Source organism: Arvicanthis niloticus, chromosome 2 (assembly GCF_011762505.2).
Source record: "Arvicanthis niloticus isolate mArvNil1 chromosome 2, mArvNil1.pat.X, whole genome shotgun sequence".
Classification (NCBI taxonomy): domain Eukaryota; kingdom Metazoa; phylum Chordata; class Mammalia; order Rodentia; family Muridae; genus Arvicanthis; species Arvicanthis niloticus.
In genome coordinates, this window is record NC_047659.1 from 32,314,972 (window position 1) to 32,341,687 (window position 26,716).

At 34.9% G+C, this 26,716-nt stretch overlaps 1 protein-coding gene across 2 annotated transcripts in view; it reads left to right on the forward strand.

Moving 5' to 3' along the window:
* The window catches only part of Kcnj3 (potassium inwardly rectifying channel subfamily J member 3), a 144,181-nt gene extending 123,177 nt beyond the window's left edge, over positions 1-21,004 (forward strand). The window contains exon 4 of one of the 2 annotated variants that reach the window (XR_013108603.1): positions 17,740-17,878. Coding sequence is in view for 1 of the 2 variants with exons in the window: in XM_034496459.2 (XP_034352350.1) it covers positions 17,740-18,326 (587 nt within the window). In the remaining variant the exon portion in view is untranslated. Of the gene's footprint in view, positions 1-17,739 lie in introns of both variants that reach the window. The other variant, XM_034496459.2, reaches the window with a different exon arrangement.
* The last annotated feature ends 5,712 nt before the right edge of the window (positions 21,005-26,716 follow it).

Below are 26,716 nucleotides of genomic sequence, written 5' to 3' on the forward strand. Positions count from 1 at the left end.
CAATATGGAAGTATAAGCTGAATAAACCCTTTCCTCTCCAACTTGCTTCTTGGTCATGCAGTTTGTGCAGAAATAGAAACTCTGATTAAGACACCCAATATGAGTAGCTTAGCCTGTTTCTCCATTAGCACTTAGTCCTAGAATAGTATGTCTCTCAAAATCAACGGGCCAACTGACAAAGTTTGTAACAGAGTTTATATTGTATTGACTGTTCTAAATGTTGAATAATGCATAAGATCATACCATAGAGAAATATTTTACCAAGATAAAATATATGATGGTCCTCTTATCCTTCTTTCCCTCCCTTTAACCCTTGAAAATAATTTATCTTTTATTGTCTAAAATTTATTTTCTAGAATGAAATTTACTTGGAATAATGAAACACATGGTCTCAGAGTAGATTCTTACAATTAGTAATATGCAGTTTGGACAATGTCCTATCTTTTTGAGACTAAGAAGTTCATATAAAGAACATTGAACAATATTCTATAGTGTAGATATAAGAAAGTTTCTTTTTCCATTACATTCCTGACACTCCTCTGAACAACTTGATAGGATTTCCCATGCCTGTTACTGTGGTTATGATTAGTATATGATGCTTTAGGAAAGCACTGTCAGCCCAGGTGTCATAAATCTGGTTTGCACATACCTATATACGTATATACACACACACATACATACATACATACATACATACATACATATATAAATATGTATACCCATACATACAAACATTTCATATGTAAGCACATACATACATATGTGTATACATATATATGCATATATTATTTTAATTTTAATTCTAGGTAGATAAAAATAATTCATTAGGGCCTTTTCAAACATCCTTAGTATTATTTTTACCTCTTGTCTCTCTCTGTGCTGACCTCACTCTCCTGTGAGCCACAACAAAGAAGATATACATAAAGGTTCAATAATGGTACACATATTTTGAAGATATCCAAAAGCTGTCTAGTTGGACTTAATGCCTACTCATTAAGTCATGCCTGGTACTGAAAACTTAGGCAAATACCAGTGACTAGTCTTAAAGGAGAACGTACTATGGCCATGTTAGTGAACCAGAATAATTCCTAACTGTAATACAGATAATTATTCTTATACTCATAGATCAGTGTATTTCTCATTTATTCTCAAAAGACATTATTTTTGCAGAAGACGGAGAACACTGTAGAAAACCAAAATAATGACTACAATTCAGAGAACAACTATCACAGTATGTGCAGTCCCAATGGATACATCCACAATACATCCCCTGAACTTAAAGTTCAGGGCACAGAACAGAACAACAGAAGTGACTCTAGAAAGACCATAAAGGCTAGAAAACCAGAAAAGCTGTAATAAGATTCTGTCTGCTAGAAACGACAGGGAAGGTACATGCATGATACCTTAACTCTATGGTTGCCTAACAAGACCTAAAGAAGGAAAGCACCAGTAGGCAGGAGTGGGACCATGAAAGGACAACTTGGTTTCTGGTGGAGCACTGACTAGAGATGGCCGGAGACCCTGTAAGTGAAGGCATAGATTTCGCCATACTCCCAGTCTCCAGGCTCCTGACATACGACCAAAGACCTCCATTGATCCATGCTTTTCAGTCACGTAGGGCAATGCCCCTACAGCCCTTCCCAAAGAGAGGTTTGTGTCATCTAGCATAGGTAGAGCATGTGACTACAGGCCTCTGGGCTTCCAGATATCTCCATATTAATGAGATACCTAAGAGCCAGAGGGCATAGCCAATTAAGCATTTCTCCCAGACCTTCCTCCCTCCCTATTTAAGTCAGACCTGCCCTGAAAAACGGGGGGAAGTGGGGTAATGGGGGGTACAACTCATCCACTTTCTGCCATGACAATAAACCTTTTAAAAACCGTGGACTTCCTCCTGTCTTTGGAGCCCCACTGTAGGGAACTGTGGAGAAGACCTTTAACTATGGAGCTGCTGCTTAATCTCCCACTAGAAGACTTCTCTAGGTTCCTGCTGCAAAAGCTGCCAACTCAAGCAAACTATCTGACCCAGCCAAGTGAGTTCCAGTAACCAATCTCTCACCCCCCACAGGGTGACCCCAGAGCTCTCCCTCTCTTGTCCCTCTTGGTTGCAGGACTGTCCAGCACGTATGCCCATATGCCCTCACATCTCAGTTCTTTCATGGCTCCCAGCAACATCTGGGAGCACAAAGACAGAGAGACTACCAGTCTCCTGGTCAGCTGTTTTCATCCCTGAGACCCCGACTCAGGAGCTCTGCCCCTGCAGGACTTCAGGTTGAGACCTCTCCATGCCCGGACAGAGCCCTGCGGCTACTCAGCCCAGTGTCCACCCGGCGCTGTGTGGAGTGAACTCCATCAAATGCCCGCACTTCAGCCTCCCTTAGCAGTGGCAGACACTTGGCATCCACAACTCCGCCCAACAGAATCCACACCCACGTGCGAAGTACACACCGGCTGGCAGGTAAACGTGGAAAGGGGGGATACTCCAGGGCTCTTCACCTTGACAAACAACTACAAACTGCTTGAAGAGTAAGAATTAGTATTCCCTAGGGATAAGGCCTCTACATAGTGGTTGGCCCTGAAATTATATACATATAAACAACATTAAATGACTTCACAGAGTTATATTTTTATATTTATGGATTCAAACATGTAACAATAGCAAATAAAGAAAAAGAGGCTGTGAATTTGAAAGGGAATGTAGTGAGAGGCATGGGAGGAATTCGAGAAGCTTTTTCAATCTTACTAATGCCGAGGCCCTTTAATACAGTTCTTCATGTGGTGACCTCCCCAACCATAAAATTACTTTGTTGTTACTTTGTAACTATAATTTTGCTACTCTTTTGAATTTTAATGCTAATATCTGATATCAGACTATCTGGAATGTGTTCCCTAGGGTCATTCGACCCTAAAGGGTTCGTGCTGACAAGTTGAGAAGTGCTGGATAAGCAGCCAGAGGAAAGGGAAGGGAAAGGTGCTGTATTTATATTTCAATTTTAAGAATAAAATGTAAGGTAGCATAGAACATTTTCTATTTATATAATTAGCTTTCATATCAGTGATTTTTTTATTCATTGAGCTATAGTCATTGTAAGATTCTTCACGTTTAACATGCTACGTTATTGGGATATTTTAAATTAATTAATTTATTGATTGATTTTACATCCTGATTGCATGTGCACACACGCACACATACACAACACACACACATACAAAACACACACACACACACACACACACTATACTGTCTATTCGTGTTTGTCAACTTGAATATATCTGGAATGAACTACAATCCAGAATTGAAGGGTACACCTGTCATCCAGATCTTGAGGCTGAAAGCCACAAGGTTCTGACCTGGATTTTGGCATGGAGATCTTGAAGCCATGATAGTGACCATGAAAAACTTTGGTACAGGCAATGTACTACACAACTTTAATCACAAGAGACTGAGGCAAGGAGATCTCTGATTTCCAGATCAGCCCGGGACAAAGCAAGTCCCAGATCCATGTGTGTGGTACACACCTTTAATCTCTACCATACCTTCTGCTGGAGGACTATATTAAGACATTGTATTTTATAGGTCAGGCAAATTTTGGGTTGTTGTCCACTTCCCTCCACTAGTAGTCCCTCTTGGCTACAGGAGCTGGACAGCTCAATATTCATATTCCCAACTGCTAAAAGTGTCAGCTAGGGTCATGCCCATAGTCTTCCAGGATTTTCCCCATCCCAAATCTCCAGCTAGCAACCAAAGATGCTCCCATCAATTGCTGTTCTCACTCCCAGTTCTCTCCCACATTTCCTCTACCCACACATGATCCTCCTCCCTGTTCCTCTGCTCATACCCTCTTTCATCCAGTTCTACCTCTCCATCCACCTCAGAGGACTGTTTTGTTTTCCCTTCTGAGTGAGATTTACATATCTTCTCCTGAGCCCTCTTTATTACATTGTTTCTTTGGGTCTGTGGGTGGTTATCCTGTTCTTAACAGCTAATGTCAGTTTACATGTGAGTACATGCCATGTGTGTCTTTCTAGGTTTTGCTTACCTCATTCAAGATGATATTTTATATGTCTATCTATTTGCCTGAAAAATTCATGATGTTTTTATTTTTAATAGCTGAATAATATTCCATTGTGATGAACCAGTTTTTGTTTATCAATTCTTCAGTTGAGAGACATCTAGTCTGTTTCTTGTTTCTGGCTGTTGCAAACACAGTTGCTTTGAAAGTAGTTGAGGAAATCTCTTTGTGATATAATGGGGCATTTTTTTGGGTATATTCCCAGAAGTGATATATCTGGATCTTGGAGTAGAATTATTCTCAATTTTCTGAGAAACCACCAAATTGATTTCCAAAATTGTTATACCAGTTTGCACTCCCACCAGCAATGGAAGAGTATTTCTATTGACTGTAACTTGAATATATATTAGTTAAATATATAGCTTGAAATATATATATATTATATATTCAAATTGTTTCTAATAAGAAATAAATCTGAGATTCCTCCACTTCTAAGATGCACCATCTTCTTATGTAGATATTTTTTACAGTTGCTTTGACAGCTTCACTTAGTGTCACTTATTATGTTGTTTCAAATAAAATGATGCTGTTTTTTTATATTCTTTTAAAAAGGGTGAGATTAATAGTTAATGGAGTTTAATGTGTTCATATATTTTATTATCAGCTGTTTTGTTTTTTGATATTAAAATAATACTGTTAATTTTTATAACAGAAATTATAAAATACATGAAAATATAATTAGATAAAATAAACCAATTATCTAATTATAAAAATCTAATTGGCAATTATAAACCAACCTACATTGCAGGGGGAGGTTAGAAAACTAACCAAAACATATTTTCAACTATGCAAAAGTAATGACACTTAAATGAAATTTTGATACTTTAATTTTCTCACTCTCAAGGAAGTCATCAAATCTAGAAGGTAAAGAAAATATCACTGTAGGCAAAATTAAAAATAATATTGGAAACAAAATTAGCAAAACATCTAGTTTACAGATTTACAGATCTATGAATATTTATCTTTCAATTATGAATGATGAAAAATGATTGAAAGGACAGTAACTTTGTACATATATGATACAATAAAAAAATTCCTTTATAAGTTACTGCTTCTCTATAATTAGTCCTAAGTAAATATATAATTTACTTAGTATAATTAGTCCTAAGTAAAAATCAGACCAGAGCTCTTAATTCATATTATTCCAGATTAATTACTTCTTCTGATCTTCCATGTCTCTTGCAATTACATAGTTAAGTATTGTTTTGTTTTGAATTGTTATCTAGGCTTTGACTAATAGGGATTTATCATATTAAAAATCTTAACCTCATCTTGTGAGGTAAACGATACTGTTAAATGATTTCTCAAAGATGCATATAATAAAATTTCTCAAAATGTTAGCAGGGAAAATGGAGAATTTTGCCTGTAGGCAGAAGATCTCTACATTAGTGGAACGCTTGTAGACAGGTCATTTTTTTCACTTAACAGCTTGCGAGAATGTCTGTGCTACTTTTAGAGTTTGCTGCATTTTAGCATAAACTGATAGAAAGTTTGAATCTCATTTTCTTTCTGATAAGGCCAACTTAAAGAAACTCACTGTGTCTCAAGTCTCATGTACTGTTTGTTTTAGCATTTCATAGAATTTGGGGTTCAAAAAATTATTTGTTTTATAAAATTGAGATAAATGAAGCAAATACTGAAGAAGATGAGAAGCCAATGTGTTTAGAAAACTTCAAATAGTTTAAGCTTGGTCTCTAGACTCTGTCTTGCCAAAAAGTTAAATTCATTCATAAGACTTGTACATACACGCTACAACTGATCATTACTTCTACCTTAAAATATATGTGTTAAAAGAACATGTATTTGCGATTATTACTGTGATGTGCCATTTTCACACATAGAAAACCCAGAAACCATTCTCTTCAAATTATAGAGAATCCACTTTTCACTTGGCTTCTAAAAATAGCATAATGGCAAAATTAGAATAAAAATTCCCTGACCTTTTACTGCAAAGCACAGAACCAGAACAACTGCTGAATTGCAAATGTTTATTCAGCTCTGTTCTGAGCCTGCAAGCAAACAAAGTGTAGATGAATTTCTGCCAAAGGAGATGTTAAAAAAGTAGCTACAGTTGGTGACTATAAAATATGTGGCAGTCTCTATAAAAAGGAAGAGTCACGAGCTAGGAGAAAACAAATTTTGAACTGTCAGGTAGAAATAGATGCGGTACATTGTATGAGGAAACTGATTTAGTGATATGAGAGAGAATGTTCATCAAAATAATAGATTCGGTATAGGCCAACAGTTGGCATGTATATAAGATGTCATATTGGTTTAATTATAATATGGCTTAATAGCTAATTCCAGGTTAATTAACTCTAATAATTATATATACATCTATATCTATTTACATATAACTTCATACTCGCATAAGGAAAATATGATGTTATCATCTAATGTGACATATATCATTTATCATGTTGCATATAATATATTTTTAACTTTGTTCATTTGCTTCACTAACCAATTGAAGAGGCTATTTTATAGATGTTTTTGTCAAGTTTTGAATTTATAACAACCCCAAATTATTTTCAATATGTAGAAAATGAATTAGGATTGAAATCTTACAGACATTTATTCTATTAATAACTAAGTTCCCTGCAGGTTTACTGATGACTCTTGCATACTGGTATTAAAATAGAATATTGATAAGTAGATAGAAATTACTGTAAGTGCTCACCTCACCGCTATCACTTCACTTCATCATTTCCTCCCTCCCTTTTACTTTTCCTCCTGGAAAATGGAGCATCTTATCCTGGTACCATATTGGAACTAGGTAGGTAGTGTAGTTTTTCCTTCTTTCCTTCTTTCCCTTCTTCCTTCCTTCTTTCCTTTCTTCTTCTTTCCTTTCTTTCTTTGTTTTTTTCTTTCCTTCCATTTTGTTTGTATGTTCTCTCTCTCTCTCTCTCTCTCTCTCTCTCTCTCTCTCTCTCTCTCTGTGTGTGTGTGTGTTTGTGTGTGTGTGTACATGATACAATATAGCTATGGAGATAAGAGGAGGCTTACAAGAGTCAGTTTTTTTCTTTCATTATGTGAGTCTCAGGGCTGGAATGCAGGCATGGCTGAAGGTGCTTTATTTGTTTGAGTCATCCACTGACCCTTAAGAATCCTTAAATCTGTAATCTATCTGCTGTTACAGGAAATTACCAAATGCAAGCTGTACCTTTAACTTAAATGTGGGTTGTTATGCTTTTTATTTACATGATTTACACACTGGTGGACTATTTACTCTCATAGTCAATAAGGACTATTGTGTATAATACTGCAATCCAACAGTAAGTTTATAATGATCAAGTGCAGGTTGAGAGAGTTGATTTTACACTTCATTTCTGCAGCACTTACAAACAAGGATAGGAAAAATGCCTCACAGAAAGTCAATGCTCAATAAATGAATGAAGGTTATTATTTATACTGTCAAGTCATTTATATTTCCCTATGAATGAAGAATGTTGATACACATGCAAGTATGTGCAAGTGAGGCAATTAAACATATTTTTACAGCTACAAAGTTAAAATATAAAAACTGGCAATGATGTAGTAGAGTTAAATGTGTTTATGCTTTGGGTTTGAGGAATTGTTGACAGAGATGAATGAAGATATTCCAGTTCTTCAAAGAATGATGAATGAATGAAAAACAATCCTTTCTACCCACTGAAACTTTGTGACTTAAGAGAGATGTGTTTGTGTATCCTACTGTTTTCATAGTTTATGTGAGGAAAAGAATAATTCTTTGCAGGCATTAGAAATTTTATTTATATAGATATATAAGTTATATGTCTATATAATATATATATATATATATATATATATTAAGCATAAGCAAATGTTTTTGTTAAGGTTTTTAACTTATGAAGGTATTTCATAGTTTCTGGAAGATATGCTAGAAATATTTTATTTGTTAGTTTGTGCAAGATTTCTATTGTTAGACAAACACTATTTTGGGGATAGCTGTGAAGATGAAGATTAATTTAGGTATTTAATTATACTAACTTTATGTTATGTTTGAAAATTTTGGCCTCTGTTTTGCTTTAGGAGGTATTTTGAAAGTCTTTCACCCCATAAGAATATGTTTGCCAACAAATTAATTGCTAATGTCTCCTAAAAGACACTCATTTGTGTTTTTGTGCTTGTATTTGTTTTGTTTTATGGGTTTCTTTTGCTACATTTGTTACTTTTTTTAAATAATCTTTTCTTCTATCAGTCTTCTTCATGTCATTGTTTCACAGTAGCTTAATTATGCTGTTGCTATGCAATGAAAATATTTTGGAAACTAAATCTTGTCTTTTTAGGAAAAGAACAATGGCAAATCTTGATTTGTTTTGATCCTATAATTAACCATGCGATGAAGCATGTTTTAATACATTTTACAAGGAGAAATCCAAAAATAGGTAGGCATTTCCACTGTGAAACTTAGGGAATGATAATCAAATGGAAGTAAATTTGGCATTTTGCCGTGCTTCCTTAACAAATAAACCTGAGAGGTGATACGTGTGGTCTTGCTAGTGTCTCTGGGAAACTATACTAAGAGAAGGCGTTCTACTTTAGTTATGTTACAGTTCCATGAAGAGGCAGATGTGTAGCAGGGATTGATTAGTTGTTAGTGTGATAATATATGCTTCCTCGGACCCCAGGGTGATGTAGGCAACATTGTGTAACTAAGATCACCAGAGAATAACAAAATTAGAATTTGATTTGTTATGAGTTGATTCAGGGAAATTAGTTGATTATTAGACAATGAATAAGTTGTGTCTAATCTGATATTTAGGTTAGGGGTAACTGAAATAAGAGTGTGTTAAATAATTTCTTCCAGTAGCCCATCCTTTATTATTTAGTGGTTAATATGACAGATCCATAAGTTGATTGTACATGCTTACATACATATATGCATGCATATATTTATGTTCTGAACAGCTTGGGAATCAAATAGTATTAGTCTTCATACTATTTTTTATAATATATATAATATACTATATTTTATAATAGCTAAGATTTATATGGTTTAAATAATGAATCATTGGTCTTACAGGAACAATCTCTAATTTATCATGTACATTTCTATCTTTGTTCAATATTAGGTTGTTCAGCACACACTACCTGCACATAGCATACTTTTCCACTGTCCTAAGGATCCATCCTTGAATTCTTTTCTGGAAAATAGATACTCATTTTGTTGATCATTGTTAAAAATACATGTTTTACCTTTGTTTTGAGATTTTAAGAAACTTAAGTGTAGGTTAAATATCCATTGCCAAGTTACTTGTGTAATTTTATTCCTTTATAAACATAATTAGGGTTTTCTTCTTTATTTTTTAAATCTCTGATATCACTTGAGCAAAATTCGAAAACTGGTATCTTTTAAATCTCTGACATCACTTGAGCAAAATTCGAAAACTGGTATCTGAGAACACATGACAAAATCATTCCTTGTACAGAATTGAGCTTAGTATCAAATTGAATGTACGTCAGTAACTCCTATCTAAAGATCTGCTTTGGTAGAACATGTTGGCCTTTAACCAAATTCTATCTATTTGATGTTGCAATTTCTAGCAGCAATTTATACATACTTAATGACTTAGCAGTATATCTCAGGAGAGCCGATAACCTCTGTGTTATTGAACATTAGAGAACACAGAGTCTTTTTGTTTTGCAAACAGGAGATGAATATTATGAGCTTCTTTGGAAAGTTTATAGTTTAAATTTGTGTTCAGTTAGTTGCTGAATAGAGAACAAGAAGAGAATTCTGAGTGAGCCCAACAGTTATTATCTCAGGGGCATGAGGGAAATTCTGGAAATACTTTAGGGGAGAAAGAGTAATAGATCTTATTCAATAATCTTCAAAAAAATATGCAAGGTAGACTGGGAAGTTATTTTGTGACAACATGCCCTATATGAGATTTTAGCTGATAAATTTATAGTTGTCAATTTAAAGAAATGATAGACAATAAGGACTTAAGAAGGAAAAATAATGCTTTTGGTTAAAATTTTTAGTTTGTGTGTTTGTATGTATTTGGACATGTAACTTGCATTTATATAGCCTGCATTTGGAGATACTTCCCAAACAAAATGATGAATATATTATGTAAGCAATTTATATACATTTCTTAATATACTTAATCTTCAGACTATTTCTTTTTTTATTATCAAAGCATAATTTTTAATTTTTAACACAGGGGTTATAAACACAAAAATGCAGGATGTGGGGAAGGGGATGACACAGGAGCATAGGTGTTCAGGGGGAGTACAAATATCTTTCAGAACAGGGTATCAGCTGGGTAAAGGTTCAGGAGACAGGTCTCTATGACTCTGAGTATGATTCACTTGTCCTTATCTAAGTTGGTACTTTCTCCAAGGCTGCCTATTTACAAGATCTATGACTACTCAGGCTGGTAGATTTCCACAAAAGCTGCCTGTTTACAATAGCTTATAGCCATTTGTTTCAGTGTTTTTCCACAGAGACCTAAGAATTGTGTTAGCAGGCATGTATTTCAGGCCTATTGCTGATTTTAGGCTTATGGCTGATTTTAGGCCTTCAGTGTATAAGCAGGGCTGCCCCTGACATCTCCTTCCTTCTCCAAGTATAGAAGGGCCTTAGCGATTTTAATCTTGCCAAGGTGGGGATAGGCCTGACCTACAGTAACCCCTCTGACTGGCGATCTGAATTCTTGCTTAGGCTGTGAGGCTAAGCACTGCAAGGGAATATAAATAAAAGTTAAAAATATGTTTCTGGGTTCCCTAAGGGACAAGCCTGTCTGCATATGGGTTGGTGTCAAAAGTATCCCCTCTCCAGGAAAAAGACATCGGGATGGGTATGGCCCTCATGCCTCACTGGAGAACAACAGAAGGATTGGAGCCATTACAAAGTCCCCTTTAATTACTGGACTTCAGACTATTTCTTAGAGGGAAAACTTCAACTTAAAAAATAACAAAACTGATAATTCAAAAAGCTTATTAGCATTTTTCTTCAAGGTTATCCATTAATTAATGACTGAGCTGAGAGTCATTGTTTGATATTACATGTATCTGGCACCAAAATGATTCCTCTATTGTGCAAGTGGCCTTTAGGGCTGATGTGACCCGCTTCTTTAGATATTGGTGTCTGCTGTATTTATCTTGTAAAATCTCTTTTCACATCATTGTAGTTATATTTAAAAATATTTTTTGACTTAGTAGTATGAATAGTATGATGATTTACCTAATCAATGAACCAATTTGCCTACACATGTTTATATGACAGAGATACCTAAGACAGGATTCCATCTCTCTGTGACTATAGACTACATGAAACATGAAGTCATTAGCGTGTGGTTCACCTTCCACTTTGACCTCTGGACTTATTTCTGTGATAATTTTTTGCTTCTGGTATCTTCCAAAATCCAGTAATTTCCTTGAAATGTATATTTAGTAAAATTCACTTCAGAGTGCTGTCCCCAATGACAGTGTAGAAAAATATTATGCAACACAGCACAGTGCCCGGTCCACTGTCAAGTGTGCTGTATGTGATTAATGCTATCACAGTTATCTTCACAACAACAACAAATGATCATTTTAAGCAATAGCCAGAGAAACATAAACTAAGAACATTTATTGTGGTTAAATGATGATTCTTTATGTTTTAATTGTTAAAGTGTACTGACATGTTTGCTTTATCATATATTTTCTGTACAGCTTAAAATTAATGGCTGTATTATATAAATATCTAGTACTTATTCACATTTTTTTAAATTAACAAGCAGTAACTCATCAGATCATCTTGCTGGCTTCATGAGTTAAAGTATAAGGTAAAAAAACCAATAATATTTTAGTTTTTAAAGATTATAAAAACTGAGAATCAACAAAGCAAAAGCCAAAAACTTCCAAAAGTTACACAGCCTAGATGCTGGTACTAGAATTTGTCCAAGGGTTTGGGGTAAGTGTTATTACTTTCCAGATCTATATGTGGGACCTGTTTTTTTCTTACATACAATAATTTTCATTATGCTTCATGTTGATCCTTGTCATATCCAGTTGTACACCTCTGATAGCCAGATTACAACTTTAATCCTTCATGCATAGAAAACACTTGAAGTTAAATATTTGTTGGCTACATTTCTGATACCTCTAATACTCTTTTCCATTTCTTCTTTGACTACATAGTGCAATGTGATAGTGAGAAAATATAACTGTAGTGATTAACAACCTAGATTTTTAGGTCCTATTTCTCCAGTTCAGCCCCAACTCCTTCTTGATTAAATCATCTTCCCATGACTTAGTTTTGCTGCAAAAATTTGGAAAAGCTATAACAGTATCTCAAGTATGTCAAAGTATTGTGAGGACTGAAGTCATAAGGACATTGCTTTTGAGGTATTTGGCATATGCATCTACATATATTATGAATACATGACTTAAGTAATAGGAAGTTTTCTTTTAATGATAGAAAAAAACAAATTAAAAATAAAAATTATCCCAATTTTTCCCTAGAAAGCCACATAATGTAGCTGATACCTAATGTCGACCTAGGGTAATATTCCATAGAAAACCATAAGCCATACCAGAGAAGTAGAGAAAGAGAAATGGAGAGAAAGTGATGGAAATAAAATAATAAAATGTTAACTTTGTGGATGCAGACCTTTATGGGTGTAGTAAGATGCTACAACATCTAGAGTTGGAAGCAGGTGTTTGGCTGTTCTTTCACAGTTAGGAGCTCGTAGACATTGCTTGTGCAGTGCCCAGTGTATGGTGTTCACTGAGAAGGAAGTTGTGATACTTCTCCACTATGTACAATTAACTTTGCTCACAATAGACTGAGAGGTGAGAAAAAACAGTCTTAAGAAGCTGAAAAAAGATGGATTTGCTTGCCCACTGTACAAGCCACTTGCTATCAAATTCTTCTAAAGCCTTCTAAGCTGCTTCTACCTTATAAACTACAGACAAAGTAATCTTGTCATGACACTACCTATAGTTTGGAAGTGCCTGTGGTGTTTTAGTGACTTAGTAACTAGTTATCCCTCCTCCATAATGACAATTTTTATCTGATGTGCACCTGAAAATCTGTGGTATTGTCTGAATGAAGTGAAAAGCTTGATACATTGGCAATATAGAAAATTAATGTTCAAAGTCACTGGAAATCAGCAACGACTTTCTAATTGTCAACTTATCAACAATTACAATATTTTAAAAAACTTTTTGTTTATAATCTATTATCCAATATATTCTGTATATTCCTCTCCTCCAACTCCTCCCAGACCTGTTCACTCCCCTATCCATTAACTTCTTCTTTCATTCTATCTATCTATCTATCTATCTATCTATCTATCTATCTATCTATCTATATATCTATCTATCTATCTCTCAGAAGTTTACAAACAAACAAATAAACACGGAAACAAGGAAACCATGAGGGTCCTACCACTACCCAAGAAACTATTTGAAATTGAATCCTCTGCTGGTAAGGAGAAAATCAGTTTTGTCTGATAGAGTTTCCCTGGGTGTATCAATGACACTCCAGGACACACCCTATTGCCACGAGTAGCTGGCCCAGAAGCAAAGTCCACATTTTTGCCTTAAAAAATATATTTTAAGTTACAGTATTCATATTCCCACCTTGTAAGTTTTCTTCTACATTTTGATTCTACATGTGTTTTATGGATAGAGAGCCTCAGTGTGGACATTTGTTTTTTATTAAAAACACTTTCAGTAATTGAATGAGTAAATCTACCAAAATTTCATATTAATAATGCCAAGAAAGGTGATCAACACATAGATTTTCTTTTTCTGTTCCACTCATATGTTGTCCTCCTCTGTACTTTCTTGGCTATAAGAACATATTTAGGACATCCAAGTCCACAAACACCATAGCTCTAAAATCTAGTCTCACCTTGGGATCTTACTAATTTGAATCTAAATGGAGATAATGATGAGGAAGCTTTTCATATTGGATAGCAGAAAATATACATGATGCCCATTCCTTGCCTTGGATAATGAACCAAGGTCTACTTGAGAACCTATTGCATTTTAAAAATCTATCCCAAACTAGTATCTTACAAAATAAAATGCTAACTTTAATTGAGGAGCTTGAGAGTGGTTATAATTATGTTTTCTAAGAACATGCATGTATTATAACATCTTTCCTTCTAGAGTGTTCTATCTTTTCATTATTTTTCTTACTCAGACTATTCAAAAATGAACCATGCTTATTTCATGGCAGATAATACCAGATGACTTAACATAATTGCAGGTGAATACCATCATTCAAAGGGTAATATGTGATTGCACCTCTCAGCTGGCGAGATAACTGTTTGCATGTTTTAACCAGATTCCAGATTGGAACAAATGTGAAAATCAACACGCGTTCATCCCTTTGGAAACTGGCGAAGCAGCAGATGCTGCTGCTGGAAATAGCTGGGACTTCTGCATCTTTGGATGAAAAACATCTTGTGAAAAAAAAAATTGTTCCATGCATTGATTCAGAGATGAAAAAGGGTATATTTTATTGTTTAATGTGTCTTATTCCAGTAAAATTATAAATTTAGAACTGTAAATGCAATGTAGATGACTTCTTTGGTACTTCTTATAGCCAATCCTTACCCTAGCCCAAGGCCACATTGTCAAACTAATTTCACATTTATTAGAACAACAGGTCTGAGAGCTTTTAAGGTGAAAATGACAAAGCTTGGTATCATTACAGGTCCTTAATTAAACTGTCAGACTATGACTAACTGAGTAATTGTCCATCATTTCTACTGGCAGAGAGAGGGCCTGAATAAGTCACAAACAGTTGGCAGGATGTGCGTAAAAATGGCACAATGGCATGACCTAGTATAAGAGTTACTGTGGACGTGAAGAGGAAGGTGAGAGTATGAGGTCCCAAAGAACCATATTGGTGACTATTTTATCAAAATGCCGTCAGCAAAAGTTATATAAGCAAGCAAACAAAACTGATAATCTACAATAGAAGTGGTCATTCATTAAATATTGCATCTTTAATCTGACTGTTGGAAATGATTGCACAAAGTTTTGGCTCCATTTTACTTTAAGACTTTTTTGTATTTATTTAAATTATTTAATTTGTTTTCATTCCATTTCCACTTCCTAGTTCCTACTCTCACTGTTCTTCATCCTGTTCCTCCTCCCCTTTGCTTCTGAGAGGGTGCTCCCTCCCCCATCCCCAGGCCTTTTCCTTCCTTGGGGCCTCAAGTCTCTTCTTAATTATCAATAGTGTTTACAAAAATCTAAGGACAAACTTTCATAGCTGACACAAATTCAAAACACTGATGTCCTAAGCATGTGTCCTAACATATAATTCTACTGACCCCAGGTTGTGGTAAAAAAAAAAAAATAGAGTAAGAAACTTAGTTTGTTTTAAATTAAAATGAAAATTTAGGGGAAATATCACCACTTTTATTTCAATATCATTAATGTAAAATGCATTGATAATTTTGTTCCATTGAAATCATACAGAATGAGTTTGTAACTCCATACATAATGGCTTCTTTTAATAAAGGGATTAAAGTATTATTTGCTATATTATTTAGTATACAGAATATTTATTCTTCTGGGTATTATAATTGTCAGTACTATTTGCTATATTATTTAGTATGTAGAATATTTATTCTTCTGGGTATATTATTTGTCAGTACTATTTGCTATATATTTAGTATATAGAATCTTTATTCTTTTAGGTATTTTATCTTCAAATTTCTGGAATGATAGCAAACAAATTTATCAAGGGATTCCTTTTTTAGATTTTATGATAAAATGACAATCCAATATTTTCATATAAATTATTTCAGAAGGTATCATACATATGTTTGGAATAAAACATGATGTTGCTTCTATTAGTGTGTGTAAACCTAGAATTTACTTTTGAAGTGATATAACATAATATTTATTACAAACTGCAATTTTGTCACTGTCAGGCATATAGGTATCATTTCAGTGTTAGAGTGATGACTGGACTTAGACTCTTAACTAAAACATTAAATGTAGAGAGGGAAAAAATTCACTCTCCCTCCAGAGAGAGGGAGAGTGAATGTGTATATCTGATAGAGGAGAGAATTGGAGAAAGAAGAGATTACTGATATGTTTTTCTGCAGCTTATTAAATATGTTTCCCCATGAGTTCACACTTAATGCCTCTGAGCCCTGGGTGACTTACCTTTATCATCATCGAAGCACATCTCCCTAACTGGATTGTATAGAGGATAAGAATGAAGACCCAGGATTCCCAGCAGCTTTCCTACCATGACATGGACATTTATTTTCTGCACTAAAATGTCTTAATCCTTTATGAAAGATGGCATGTAATGATGACTATGAAGTATCTTGTGATATATAGCTGATAATGTTCACTTGCTAAGATTTTGCAGGGATTCAATGAAAGACTTAACTTTTCTTCAATATGGCTTTTTAAATGACAGACTTTAATCCCTATTCTCCGTAAGTACTTTGTGCGATTACTTTTCAGGTAACAAAAGGGCACAATATTCTTTTATTTGAATTACACTTGGCTTTTAAACAACAGAAATCACCTGTATGATGTGGATCATTAGAAGCAAGCGAGATAGACAGTGTTCATTAGATACCACTTAGTTCTTAAGGGAAAAATGTATTGCCTTTATATTTTAATAGCAGAGAAGTCTGGTGATAAAAGTTGAGGAAAACAACTCTTTTGTTTCTCATGGACAATAATATGACTCATGTAAGGGTGAAATTTGATGTATGCTTTTTATGTTCTAAATTTATTTTCAAATGCTGAGTATTCAGAAGTTTACTGATTAGGTAACAACAATGTAAATAAATTAGATTTGAAGAGAAAAAAAATGTGTATATCAGAGTACCATGAGATGCATTATGTGCAAGCAACAAAATATATAAGTGGCATATTATATCTGAAATCTAGCATTACTTCTAGTCATCTTGAGAACAGAAAAGGAAAATGATCTATTCTAGGCCCAAAGTAACTATTTTACCATAAAATTTCCACAATTTTAACCAATGTTCATTCTGACCTTACATGTCTGAAAGGAAGAACTACCATCATGACTAGCTATTGACCAAGCATAGAAATGTCTCTGTTTTTAATTTAACAAGTGCTTTTGAGAGAGATCTTTGGCGTTCCTGTCTTATCTTGCTTGTCACTAACTGAAGAAGAAGAAGAAAAAAATGAACTCTTATTTATTAAAAGCCAGCTACATACTTTGCTTTGTTTCCATAGATGACTTTGATTTCTTGCTCACAGGATGAAACTTTTGTTGTGTGTCTGTACTTTAAATTATAGAAAATTATTCTCAAGTTTGTAACTGCATTATCTTTTACACTCCCTTACAGGTTGGATTCAAAGCCAGATGTGTATGGCCTATCACATTGCTTCTTAAATGATAATAGCGATCATACAATTTCTTCTCTAGCTTCCTCCTGTAGACATGTGTTCTGATGTTCTTCTACGTAGGTTTTAGATTTAATATATGGGTACTAAACTATGAATTATGGGACTTCTGATCATTTCCAGCACCTTGTGTGTTTCAGTGGGACTAGAATATATACACTCCAGCTCTAATACAGAGTAAAACTAAGAAACTCGAGTACTGTGTGGTCTACTTATATGAATCTATGAGCAGAATGGACTCCTGCTTTTTTTTTCTGTGCTTCCACTGTGCATAATTCATCAAAAGGTTTCTCTCTGCTTGCAGGGATGACGTGTCAAGCTCGAACATCATACACCGAGGACGAAGTTCTTTGGGGTCATCGTTTTTTCCCTGTAATTTCTTTAGAAGAAGGATTCTTTAAAGTCGATTACTCCCAGTTCCATGCAACCTTTGAAGTTCCCACCCCTCCATACAGTGTGAAAGAGCAGGAGGAAATGCTTCTCATGTCCTCCCCTTTAATAGCACCAGCCATAACCAACAGCAAAGAAAGACACAATTCTGTGGAATGCTTAGATGGACTAGATGACATTAGCACAAAACTTCCATCAAAGCTGCAGAAAATTACGGGGAGAGAAGACTTTCCTAAAAAACTTCTGAGGATGAGTTCCACAACTTCAGAAAAAGCCTATAGTTTGGGTGATTTGCCCATGAAACTCCAACGAATAAGTTCGGTTCCTGGCAACTCTGAAGAAAAACTGGTATCTAAAACGACCAAGATGTTATCGGATCCCATGAGCCAGTCTGTGGCTGATTTGCCACCAAAGCTTCAAAAGATGGCTGGAGGACCTACCAGGATGGAAGGAAATCTTCCAGCCAAACTAAGAAAAATGAACTCTGACCGCTTCACATAGCAAAACACCCATTTAGGCATTATTTAATGTTTTGATTTAGTATTAGTCCAATATTTGGCTGATAAGTTAATCCTCCCTATGAAATCTGAGAGGTCTATCCAAGTCTGGCAAATATAACAGAGAACTCTTCAGTGAAGTGTTGTTTCTGTGCTGAACATGAGTTATGAAGGGAGGACATCATAAGAAAGCTACTAGTGGGCATGTATTATCACATCAAGCATGCAATAATGTGCAAATTTTGCATTTAGTTTTATGGCATGATTTATATATGGCATATTTATATTGAATATTCTGAAAAAATATATAAATATATATTTGAAGTGGAGATATTCTCCCCATAATTTCTAACATATGTATTAAGCCAAACATGAGTGGATAGCTTTCAGGGCACTAAACTTATATACATGCATACATACATACATGCATATGCACAGACACATACACACACATACTCATATATATAAAACATACCCATACAGACATATATATCTAATAAAAATTGTGATGTTTTGTTCAAATTTGTATTTCTTGTGCATGTTTACTTTATTAGACTAGGAAGGCTGCTGGCATTGATTATGAATACCAAATATTTTAGCCTTAAATTATTTGTTATTTAAAAATCTGATTTAATGTTTTCTGCTGTTGAGGTCATGGAATCTTTCAATTGTACTTTATCATGAAAGGGTAGCAGAGATTTGCGGTGTTTTTGACACCATAGAGACATCATTATTATGCATTTAGTTTGTAAATTTTAGAGTGTGCTGGTACACGGTACACATCACTGAACTTTTCTTATGATTTTTAGAAGTCACTAGAACTTGGGTGGGGGAGGGGTTAATAAAAGTTAATTAACTCATCAATTCCAAAACCAAGTAATATCTGGAAGTTGGTTTTGTACTCTAATAAAAATATGAGCTCTGAACAAATGCTGAATCATTGGAATAGTCAGTAGCCAGGTTATTGTGACTATGTCAGAGTCTGTGTGAAACTGACAGGGTAAACGGTGCCGGTGTCAAAATGAGTTGGTTGCCAGTGTTTTCTTCTTTTTCTGGAACTTTTGTCATCCATTTCAGACTTGTAGATATTTCAGGAGACGTGACAGCACAATGAAACAAATGATAAGTACTTTTACTGAAAATGCATATGCCTAACAGAGACTCTTTTATGCTGCTCTCCTGTTTATGGCTTTAGTTGTGAAAGGAGAGACTATTTTCTGGTCTGGAAACCAATCCCAGGTCTGTAGCTAATAATTTAGCACAGGCCTGAGTGAAATTAAAATCAAATGAACTGACAATGTTTGTACACTCAGGATTTTTTGGTTTTGTCTTGGTGTTGAACAATTATTCTATTGTTGCCTTGATTCCCTGGCCCCCAGTATAATTTTAGTAGTACTAGCTTTTAACATCCAACATCTGGCTAGTATCAAATTTGATTAGTAGTATATCTTTAATACAAAGCTTTAGGATAAAAAGGGTTTTCTTTTGTTTTGTTTTTCGAAACTGCAGAAGTAATTCTTTGCATACTAACATAGATTTTCCTATACAATTTTCTGATGGATTTGTAATAATCCAAATTGGCCCAGAATAAACTCACTTCTCATTAATATATAAATCACTGATGGTTGGTTTGAGCACACAGCATTCCTTATTGTTTAGCAATCCTGCGATAATTTTATTATAGGCAAATTATTACGTCTATGGTATATCATCCACTATATCTTCTGGCTACCTCTGTATCAACCAAATTCTGTAGGTGCAAACACATAACAGGGAATTACTACTGGAAAAATGATCAACATTAGCATCCATCCACTGTGAATAGAGCAGTTGCCCTACCCCTTGATCACCAGATGTTCTTATTTGCTAAATGGAGGTGATAAAATATTAGCAGACAGAAAAAGGGGACCAGTGGGTACCGTGTATTTAGCAGTGGAGGAAGCTTCATAGATCATTTAGTCCAACACCTTAAAACTATACAGAGCCATAATATTCTTTGGAGAGTCATTTTAATTTGTTTTTGGTATTGTGAAGAACCAAAAACAAACTCTCTGAATTTATTCATTTAACAAAATTTTTGCATGCCTTCTTTGACCTAGGCATTGTCTTTTTAGTTTGGTTCCTGGGGATTTAGACATGTACACTGTATCAGCAAGAGAGTGTAGGGAGAACGAGTGAGAGAGGAAGGAAGAGAGAGGGAGAGAGAGAGAGAGAGAGAGAGAGAGAGAGAGAGAGAGAGAATATCCAGCAGTCAATATTTCAAATAGGAGAATGAAAACAAGGTAGCAATGGAAATGGCTGTAGGCTGGTATGTATTCAAAAGGTGATAGTTAGGAAGTTGATTAACATTAACTCTGAAAACTCAATGATGAGAAACAACCAATGTTGCCAAAAATCAATTCGAATGAATAGTACACTTTTACCTTTTCCGCATACGTGTGGGAACAGTATGATTTCTGCATGTACTTGCAGTTTAATCCCTATTTCCAGGTTGATCATAGGATCCAGACTGCCCAGGAAAATTGAAGTTTATACTTGTTGTACTTGTGTAATTATTAGTAGCCCTCTCTTTGAATCCTATTATGTCCTGGTTTGGATGATATATGGTAAAGTTTTGTTGACACTAACAAAATTATTGAGTCTAATATATTTGGAAAAAATAAAGAATTGCTTTACTTCGCCTTTTCTTGATTTTCTGTTTTTGTTCACAGACCAATTTATGAAAACTCATTCCAATATCACCTTTTTACTAGCCTCCAGAATGTCTTAGAAGAGAAGTTAAATCAGCTCACGGCACATCACTTAGGTTCCAAACTTATGCAATTTATTGAAAGCATAACATGCAAAATAAACCCACTATTTCAATTTTAAGAAGTTATAGGAGCTACATTCAAAAGAACTGAAAGTCAGTATATGTCAACCTTCAGATATTGGCAGTGCATGCCAATATTCATACCACCTGCTTAGTGGCTATTGGGAAAGAAAATTCTGAATAATTACAAGAATGTATTCCTGCCACGGTACAGCTAGCTCTCACTATAGTAAACTATCTCATTCTATTTATCAAAATGTTGACAAATCATAGCTATTTTGGAAACTCCTATCTTTGTCTTAGGCATTTATTCACTGTAGCAATATACAAATATACTTTTTAAATAAAAGTAGAATTAACTGGAGGAATTTTATCATAGGCTTCCTATTTTAATCTTATGTTATTCTAAAAGCATTCATACAAGGCTTTGCTTTTTATCCAAAGTATTCTGTTAGCTCGGTAACTAAAGTCCCATTTTCTGGAAAAGAAGGGTTTATCTAGTGTGTGATTTCTATTGGACATATATTACCAAACAGCTGACTCATAATCTTTATATCTGAAATATTTCTGTTTTTTTTTTAATTTCTTTTTTACTGTGAAGAAAGTACACTTTGATTGCAGAGTATGCAATCTGAGTTCTATTTTACAATTTAATCTTGAATTATACCTTAAGGTAGTGTGAAGCATATTTTCTAAAACTCAATCTAGGAGCTCAGTATACAGAGATGGCTGGATTACAAACATAGAAACTCATACACTTAGTACAAAAAATTTAATTTTAAAAGACATTAAAATTTTGGGTCACAAATGGGCTTAATTTTCAAACCATTACAATTATTTCTTGACTTTTCTACTGTTATTGAACTACACACCTTCATATACTACGTTAATTTAAAATTTACTATTTTCATACAATACATCCTAACCTCAGTTTTCCCTCCCTTAACTCCTTCCAGCCTCCACTCCTACCTCTTCTCTCCCCAAGACCCATTCCTCCCTGTTTCCCTTCAGAAACAGCAGCTCTTCCAGCAATATCAACTGAACAATGTATAACAAGACACAATAAGACTAGGCATAAGCCCTTGATATCAGGGCTGGATAAATATTCCCAGTAGGAAGAAAAGGGTCCTATGAGCAGATGAAAGTATCAGAAATATCCCCACTACCAAAGTTAGGAGACCCACAAAAACACCAAGAAGATAATCCTAACATGTATGCAGACCTAGTATAAACCTATCCATGCTCAGTGATTTCAGCCTTAGGCTCTCTGAGCCTACATGAGCCCTGCTTAGGTGATTCTGTGAGTAGTGTTCTCCTGATGTCTTTATTTCCCTTTAGTCCTACAATTCTTTCTCCCCATTTTCCCTGGGGTTACCCAAGCTGCAAAGGGAAGAACATAAATCAATAATTTATGGTTCATTTCCTAAAACACTGTGATTTGATCCATCACAAGGTCTTGTTTGTAAATTATGTTTATTGTGCCTTTTCCTGATGAGATGTTTCAACAACATGAAGCCTCTACTTACTAATTCTTATTTCTCAAGATCTGATTGAAAAAAGCTTCAAGAGTAACATATTCCACATTAACCATTTTTAAAAGCTATGGTAAGTAAAGCATGAAAACATCCTTTTATTAATTTTCTTTTAATAAAGAATATATTGATACATGTTCTTTTGGTTCACCTAAAAATGTTTCACAAAAAGAAGTGTGGTATCAGGCTAGATTCATATGAATCCTTGGATATGTACTGCTTCCTGTTCCTGGGATCAACACAAAATTATTTTTATTAAAATAACTAAACTTACAAAGGTAAATTATAAGGTTAGAGAGATTCCTCTATAGTTAGGAGAGTTTACTGAATGGAAAAGACTGGGTTTGGTTCCAGGAATGCATATCAGGGGCTCATACCTGCCTATATTATTATCAGGGGTCCTTTTCATTTGTTTTTCTACTGTTTTTATATGACATTATAACCAAGGAAACTTATAAAATAACGTTTTTAATTTGGGCTCACAGCTTCAGAGGTTATTGTCCATGATGGCAGACATATATTAACAGGAATACTTACTTCTCAGTTTACAAGTAGTGGGGTGTGTGAGAGAGAGAGAGAGAGAGAGAGAGAGAGAGAGAGAGAGAGAGAGAGAGAGAGAGAGAGAGAGAGAGAATGTATTTGAAACCTCAAAGACCAAACCCCAGTAACATACCTCTTCCAACAAATTCATACTCCTAATCCTTCCTAAGTAGTTTCATTAATTGGGAACAGAGAACAAATATATGTTCCTGTGGGAGCTATTCTCATTTAAACCATCATGTTCCACTCACTGGTTCCCATAGGGCTGTGGCCAAATCATAGTGCAAAATGCATTTAATCCCACTTCAAAGGCCCCATTAGTCCTTCACAGTCTCAATATAGTTTTAAAAGTTCAAATTCCAATGTATCTTCTAAAACTTAAGGCAATTTCTATCTTTTAATCCACAACAAAAATCAAAAATCAAATTAAAGAAGTCAACATACAATTTCACAAAAAATGGGTCAGAACATAATAAAAAAAAAAAAAAAATGCCAGACCTAAGCAAAACTCACATCACTAGGGAAAACCCTAAATTCCATAGTTCCATGTGCAATATGATAGGCTTTGATGGCTTGGTTCTCATATGTTTACTATCTACAACACACTTCTTCTCTGCTCTTGATATATTCTACTTCTTGTATACAGCTCATCTTCACAAATGTTTATGGCTTTGACATCCGTAACATCTTTCAGAGCCTCAGACAGTGGACTCTCAAGCCTCCGTTCATGGACTCCCCTACCACACATCTGGTCTCATTGGCCTTATCATAAAAAAATACTCAAAAATATGTTTATTCATGTATCCTCAATGACTCTGAAGCCACAACAAAGTAGGTAGCACTTTCAAGTTTGACTACCAACTTTCGATAAACCTTGGCAATGTTGAATCACACTCATATCAGCTTTGATTGTTACTTTTTAAGAGCATACAGTTTCTCAGACCTTTCCCTTTTAGGGGTTGGAAGCTTAGCTGGGTGGGTATTGCTGAGAGAGCATTTCTTTATTTATTCTATTTAAGACTAGAGCTTTTTTTTCTTTCATCTCAGCTCAAGCCTTGGCACAAAAAATAAATTTCCTGGTGATATTTTTCTCCTTGACTTGTACATTTTGTATTCCTTTTTGTTCTAAATGTTCTATTTCATTGTTGACATGTTAAAAAATGATTACTAATAACCAGATAGGAGAGTCAATATTAGACTGCCTTGTAATCACCTTCACTATGCAAATTCATTCATTACTTTTCAATTTATCCTTAATTAGATTCTTAGAACACTGACAAAGAGAGACACATTCTTAGCCAAAGTATTACAAGAAAGTCTCGAGTCTACTTGCCAATAGTGATTTCCTCTGAAACTCCTTTAGAAGGACCTCCATTGTCTACACTGTTCTCATCCATATTATCTTCCAAACTTCTACCCAAGCATGGTACTCAACTGCCTTCCTAGTACAAAATTTCACCACCTTCCACAGTATTCCAATAAGTAATGTGTGACACGCATACAATACTTCCTGGAACTAACTTCTGCCTTGTAGGAGCCCAGCTGGAATAATTTGAAGCAGAACACAGCCTCAGACAAAGAGGCAACTTTTTTGTTTCTGGCCTTCTAGTTCTCTAACTACACTGAACACTTTCTGATAACTCCTTAAAAAATGTGAAAAACTTTCTTTCTTATTCCAGAGTTAAAAAGCTGGCTTGGGTGACTAACACCTGTTGCTTAGTAGTGAACAAAGTAAAACATTTGTTGCTATCACTCCCTTCTCTGGCTAGGATTGTTAGCTCTTTGGGAACCAGAGAGAAAGAAAAGGAAAAGAATTAAGATGCTTTATACAGGGATGTATGCACAGACACATTCATACATTCATACATACATAAGTATTTTCATTTACATTCTTATTGACACATTCATTTTGGTTGGGCCCAAGTGCATATATCATACATTCCACAAGTATTTATGCATGCTTACACATACACATATTCCTACATGTACATATAGATAAACACACATATACACTTGAATGGATGGATAGATGGAGCAGAACTCCTCAAGCCCAACGATCCATCCAACAACTTTATTTTTTTCCTCTGGCCTTTTAATACCTTCTTAGGCAAAATGTTTTTTAGAAATTTACCTCAGAGATAAAATGTTACATAAAATGGAAATTACAGAAAGATGTTGATATTAACTTCAAGCAGTGCTTTATTCTCTATGCTCATTATAAGTTCAAAGCAATAGTTTTTAGATGTCTTGCCTTACCATAGCACACACTTGTGAGCTAAATTCTTTGGCATAAATGTTTTTCTTTGAACCCAGATTTCTCTCAAGTCTATTTCTTTCTTTAAAGTAATTATGAAAGCTCATTGTATTTGTTATTATTCAGCCTTACTATTATGAGGGGTGGGCACATTCTATTCTTGATTCTAACTTTATTACATCTTTCTAACAAAGCAACTAAGATCATCTCTTGAAATTTCAGGAATTCTATAGAACCATTATTAATTCACCCAAATAGTATTAACTCATAAAAGTTCATCTCTGTGTTGATCTGCAGAAAGTCTGATCAATAGAGTGGGTTTAATGCCCAGGGAACTTTATATTAATTTAACAATGACAGGGAAGGCATATCAGCTGCAAGGATCAATGCCAAAATGAAGTCCCTTTGGAAACTTACCATCGAGCTCATCTATTGTAGACCATGTGAAAATGGTGGGCCACCTCAGGAAGGCCACCTACTAGCTTTAGCTTATCCTAGATGGCACTTGACAAATTTCATACTTATTTTTATATTGCTGTGATAAGAAACTGTGACCAAAATAATTCATAAAAGATACTTGATTTGGATTTATGGATTCAAAGTTTTAGAGTCTATGAATGTGGAGAACAAGTGTATTGCTTGGAGCACTTTAATTTTCAAATTGGGAGAAGAGAGCAGAAGTCTAGAAATGTAATGAGTCTTCTGAAACCTTGTAGCTAACCTCTACTGATGCACTTCTTTTTTGTTATCATTTTTATTATTAATCATTTCATTTGTTTACATTTCAAATGATATCCCCCTTTCCGGTTACTCCTCTACAACCCCCTTATCCCATCGTAACTCTTCCCCTTTCCCTTTGCCTCTATGAGGGTGCTCCTCCACCCACCTTCCCACCCACTCCTGCCTTACTGCTCTAGCATCCCCATGATCTGGGGCATCAAACCTCCACTAGACCAAGTGCCTCCTCTCCCACTGATGTCAGATAAGGCAATACTCTCCTACATATGTATCTGTAGTCATGGATCCTGTAATGCATACTCTTTCAAACAAGGCCACACTCCCTAATTCTTGACAAACAGCTTTTCCATCTGGACACTATTTGAACATATCAGCCCACTTGAGTGACTCACATTCAAACTACCACATGATCCAACACATTTTGTACATAGCAGGCACCTACACTGCTTTGATTTTATGTGATGGACTTAAAACCACACAGATAAAGCAAACAAAAATATGCCAAATTTCTTCAATCT